The 5899-nt window shown below is 35.1% G+C and overlaps 1 protein-coding gene across 1 annotated transcript; it reads left to right on the forward strand.

The window, feature by feature from the left end:
* The first annotated feature begins 1139 nt into the window (after positions 1-1139).
* On the forward strand, positions 1140-3727 carry LOC112510508 (inactive TPR repeat-containing thioredoxin TTL3-like). Its single transcript, XM_025115951.1, has 5 exons — positions 1140-2029; positions 2244-2439; positions 2565-2737; positions 2892-3222; positions 3418-3727. The coding sequence occupies exons 1-5, from the start codon at positions 1173-1175 to the stop codon at positions 3610-3612; spliced, it is 1752 nt and encodes a 583-aa protein (XP_024971719.1). The 5' UTR covers positions 1140-1172; the 3' UTR covers positions 3613-3727.
* Positions 3728-5899: the final 2172 nt, after the last annotated feature.

Genomic DNA, 5899 nt, shown 5'->3' on the forward strand with positions numbered 1-5899 from the left:
TGTGTTAAATACATTAATGACACATTTTCGTTTAAATGAATGCTAATTATATAATTTACATGTAATTTCGTAATGATAATGAACAAATATGTGAAATTGTACAAATTTTATTTGTAAATTCAACATTATAATTTTTAATGGATAAAATAGACAATTTAAACAAATTCAAACATCTATAAGTTTACAAAAACAAACAGTCTTATTGATTTAGATTTCATAGATTAGCACCACCTCTTACAAATCAAAAGTAAAATAAAACTTCAGACTTCAAAAGTTATTAAAAGTCGTAGGTTGGAAGTTCAAGCCTGTCCCTAAAAGAACAATTATAGTTCGATGAATTTTCAGTATTCTAGACGGGCTAGTTGATGGATTCTCAATGGAGTTCGATTGTTGCTCGATGAAACCATCATCGGCTATGGATTCTTGATTTGGTTTTTGAATGCTGATGGTGTTCCTGCATCAAACTTTATTTCGTTATTATCTCTTCATCGTATTGTAGCAAATTATCATGTTATTAACTTATTATAGCAATCCAGAAAATGGGGATTCTTCAATGGAGATAGAAAGGAGATGAATGGAAAGTTGATGGTCTCATATCTAAGGGGTCGTTTATCAAATATTTACCTGACAAGTACTTATCATAAAATCTAACACTATTATTACTTATCGGGTAAGATTTTAGTCCATCAAAACGGCATTGTATGCAACAATTCACCCGGTAAGCGCTTACCATGGTAAGAGTCGTCGCCCTCACTAACCAGGTAAAACTCATGATCCTTGTCTCGTTCTTACCGGGTAAGATTCTTATTCTTTACCATATTCATCCGGTGAGATAATGTGACTTGGTAAGCGCTTACCCAGGTAAGTGTTTGGTAAACGGCCCGAAGGTTATTTTTGTCATTCAAAAATTAAACATATTTTGCAAAAGATAAATGACATTAAGTACATTCTTGATATATAAAGCCTCATTAAGCATAGAAACTCAAATGCATCTCGATAATATCGATATTAAACAATAAAATTTAAAAAAGTTTCCTAAAATATAGACCGTACAACTTTTTATGCATAGCGTACAAACCATTTAAGCACATCTATTTCTTTTATATAAATGCCTTCTCCATTTCTTCAATATTGGGGACAAATTCCTTCCTTTCTCAAGAAGCTGAAGAAAAATGGCCGAAACGCCAAAACACATAGCCGGAAAAGACAACGGTTGCGGCTTCATTGGGGCTATTTTCGGCAACCGTCCCCGGAAAACACCACCGGTGCCGCGACTTGAAGCCTCTAAAGAGCACCGTCGAACCCAATTTTCCGGCAACCATACTTCAAAGAAACCTCAACGAACCCACAGCCGCACCACCACCGCCGGCGCCGGAGAGATAGTATACACAGGCTTCTCAAAACCAGTTGCCAAAAACCCTCCTCCACAACCACAACTTAAAACTAGACCACCCACCGCCGTGAAAAAACCGGCCACCGTGAGAAGTAAACCAGTTAAACCACCGTATGACTCCATCTCCAAAAGTGCATTATACAGTGTTTCACAAGTAACCAATATATCATACACGAAACAGCTTCGAAAAGAGCCCAGTTTTACGTCAAGCGAATTGAGTCTCCGAATCTCGGTTCGTGGAAAACCGAACCCGAATGGCTCGACGTATCGAGCCTCGTCGAACCATGTCATGGTTCCTGGCCATTTGGGCAATCTAATGAAGAAAAAACCCGAAAAGACACAAACGTATGGGAAACTAGGAAACATCTACGGAAACTTGCCGAAAAAATGGGACCCCGAGGCGTTTAAAAACCTCGGTAACGATAAATACAAACAGGGTCGGTTCGATGAGGCGATCGCATTGTATACCGAAGCAATCAGGATGGATTCGACAATCGCTTCTTATTATAGTAACAGAAGTGCTGCATTGATAGGTTTAGGAAAATTGGTTGATGCAATTCTAGATTGCAAAATCGCAATTCGTATCGATCCTTCGTATCATCGGGCCCATTACCGTCTCGCATCTCTCTATCTTAGGTATCGTTTTTTTTTGCAGTGGTGACTTGTATGGCATTTTAGTACAAGTCACCGATGTAGAACATGATTACCGATATAATTTACAAAGTTGTCATGCTTTTACATTGATGACTTGTACATTATACCAGTAATCATGTTTTCGCGTAGATAATTTATACTCTACAATTTAGTAATTTGGTTTAATTCAGTATTGTTGATAAATCGTGTGTTTTAGGTTCGGGGAAGCAGAGAAAGCTCTATGTCATTATAAGTGTTCGGGTGAGAAAGCCGAACGACTCGATTTTGGTAAGGTACAAGCAGCCAAAGCACAACTCGTTACATGTTTGGGGGCTCGAAAAATCAAGGATTGGAAAAAATTACTAAAAGAAAGCCAATTTGCTTTTTCTTTGGGTGTAGATTCATCTATTCAGGTACGTTCTAATTACTCATTATGAACTGATTATCGTAACAGTTTGATCTTAAAAGTCAGACTTATATATATATATATATATATATATATATATATATATATCTTTCAATGATTTGGTGTTGTAAGGTCTATGCTATGCAAGCTGAGGCATTACTAAATCTCCATCGACATGAGGAGGCTTATTTCGGATTTCAAAACGCACCGGTCATGGACGTCGGTATTTCCGCTCAATTGTTCGGATCAACGGTTACTGCCAATTTTTTAACGGTCCAAGCACAAGTTTACTTGGCATCGGGCAGGTTAGTAGCAAAATAAAATTTACCGATCCCTAAATCCCAAAAAACATGGGATTTGGGAACACATGATTTTTATTCCAAAAAAAGTTGAAATCTCCGCTTAGATTTCGTACCTAGATGAATAATCATATGAAATTCACATGTGAATGTGATATAGGTTTGAAGAGGCGGTGAGTGGCGTGCTACGTGCTTATGAGATTGATCCAAGCGAGGAGGTTTTCGTCATAGCAAGGAAAACCCGAGCTTTGGCAAGAGCTCGAGCCACGGGTAACAAGATTTTCAAGGGATCACAATTCTCTGAAGCCTGTAATGTATATAGCGAAGGACTAGAGCACGAACCATACAACTCTGTATTGCTATGCAATCGGGCTGCTTGTCGTTATAAACTAGGCCAATTCGAGAGAGCGGTAGAAGACTGTACCGTAGCTCTTAGTTTGAGACCTTCGTACGGCAAGGCTAGACTTCGAAGAGCCGAATGCAACGCCAAGGTAAATTATAATTCATTTTGACTATTTTGGAAGTATATGACATCTGATGAGATTTTTAGTCATTGACCTCTGGAAAGGTTGGCCACTAGACTGTCGAATCAATGACCGCTTTGCTTATTTTTGACTCATTTCACGTCCTTTTAGGACCAATTCATTGTTTGTAACCTTTTTATCCATCGTTGATTTATTTTGCAGTTGGAAAGATGGGAGTCTGCAATTCAAGATTACGAGGTATTGGATCAAGAAACTATAGGGGGCGAAGAGGTGAAGCAGGCGCTTTTGGAAGCTCGAATGCAATTGGAGAAGCAACATGTCGCCGATGCAAAATTTGTAAAACTAATTGACGGTGCTAACAGAGAAAAATTTGGGGGTTTTTTGATTGCAGTTTAAAACAAGAAAAAGAGGATGAAAATTTTGGAAATATTGACGGAGTGCCATACCGGCATCGAACTTTTTCTTTCTTCCAAAACCCGGTTCGCTTTCAAGTGTAATTGTTAATTTTGTTTTACTTTACGGAGCCTAACGTAGTGTTATATTAGATATTTTTTGTGTCCGTACAAGATTTTCAGGCCAAAAAAAATTGTGTCGTGTGACAAAAATTAATAAATTAATTTTGGGACGGCAATTTTGGATTTCTTTAAATTATATGTATTTTACTTTTTTTTTTATTTAAATACCGATATTATTATTTTTAATTTAATTTTTTTATGTAATTCTATTATTTATAATAAAGGTTGATTTAACGCAGATCCGGCCTTTAGATCTTGTTCCTGTTCAAGATACAGCAGAATCTTTGTTTTGGTTTATATATGTAAATAATGAATACCATTAATATGATTAGTATATATTTAAATTTAGGAATGACAACGGGCCGGGTTCGGATCGGATATTGGTATCCCCGTTCCCGAAACCGATAGCTAATATCGTCTCCGTAACCGGCCCGATCCCCGTCAGGGATCTTATTGGGGATCCCCGTCGGTCCTTGCGGTTTCCCTGATCCCCGTTGGGGAACCCGTTAAGAGTAAAAATCATTTTTTTACCGTTGGTTATAACCGAACCCGAAACCGATCTGAAAAAAATTATCATATGTTAATTTTCACAATTAAAAGTAAATTACAATTTTTTATAGATGTAAGTTTAAATGTCTCAAACATAATCGAACCAATTACAAACAATATATTAGATTACAATATAGAACTAAACAGAAATTCAGACATCATACAACTAAAATCACGCTTTTAGACAATATATTAGATTACAATATAGAACTAAACTAGATTTTTTCGTGAGCTTTATTTGGGTAGTTTAGGTAAAGTAGATAAAAGTCTTTTAAATTTTAATGTTACTATTTTCTTTTAATGATATTATATATATATATATATATATATATATATATATATATTAAAATTAATGTATATATACATATCGGGCCAGGCAGGGCCGGTGATCACCGTCCTCGCCCCGGTCCCCGTTAAAATCCCCGAATTTGTCCCCGATCCTTGTCCCGTCCCCGATAAAATGTCCTCGAACCCAACCCGAAAATTTCGGTTTTTCGGTTTTCACCATTGGTTTCGAGTTTTTTTTCCATCCCTAATTAAAATATATTTATTTACCTTTTTAACTCAAATTTAATCATGTATTTTATTATATTGATTAAAATTAAACAAAAACAATATGATTACGAAATACTTAGAAATATTATAAGTTCTTAGTTTAACTACGGACGTCTTATTTTAAGAACCTATGAAATTGTGATAACCTTGAAACTAGTACATCATATGTTGTTTCATAAGAAATTTTTATATAAAATTGAAATTGGGAATATCGATTATCATATATTCATTTTACAATATGAATCTTTTTAGCTTGTTTGTGAAACAAAAGTTACACGTAAAAAAATTGAATATTGTGAACCAAATACATATGAAACAACACACATTGTGAAACAATTGTATGCTCATTATTACATTAAATAATAGTTTTAGATTGAAAAAAAATCATGTAAAACGATACCTTAAGGGTCCGTTAGGTTTGTAGGAATGGTTTTAAAAGGTTTTGATTTCGTGGAAAGATTTGGAATTGGAGGGATTTGGATTTGAAAGAATTTGAAATATTTATTATGTTTGATTTGGAATGAAATTGAATTTCATTCTTTATGAACAAATTATAAATAATTAAATTGTCTTTTTATTAATTGATTATTAGAAAACTAATTTTTTTAACATTATTATATACAAATCCTACGAAATCGCATGAAATCCCAACAACGTCGTGGGATTTTAAAATCCTATGTTTGAGGGATTTCAAATAAATCATATGATTTTAAATCCGAACAATCCTACAAACCAAACATGAGATTATAATGGATTAGAAATCCAAATCCTCTAAATCTATTTCATTCCTACAAACCAACCGAACCCTAAAATAAAAATTCTTACAACTATAACAATATATAAATTTCTCGTTTGATTACGGTTTATTTTACCTAATCCTTCTGTCCTACATGGCTACATATGTGATACTGATATGTTATCTATGACGCCTGTCTATACCGGAGCCCATGACCCATGGCCCATGGGCTCGATTATGGGCTCTATACGGTTAAATGGGCTATAAGCCCAGACTCTAGAAAACTGGATATGGTTAGTTACGGCGAACATCTTACATCTCACATGAA

The sequence above is a fragment of the Cynara cardunculus genome (assembly GCF_001531365.2).
Source record: "Cynara cardunculus var. scolymus isolate 2C chromosome LG 3, CcrdV1, whole genome shotgun sequence".
Taxonomy (NCBI): domain Eukaryota; kingdom Viridiplantae; phylum Streptophyta; class Magnoliopsida; order Asterales; family Asteraceae; genus Cynara; species Cynara cardunculus.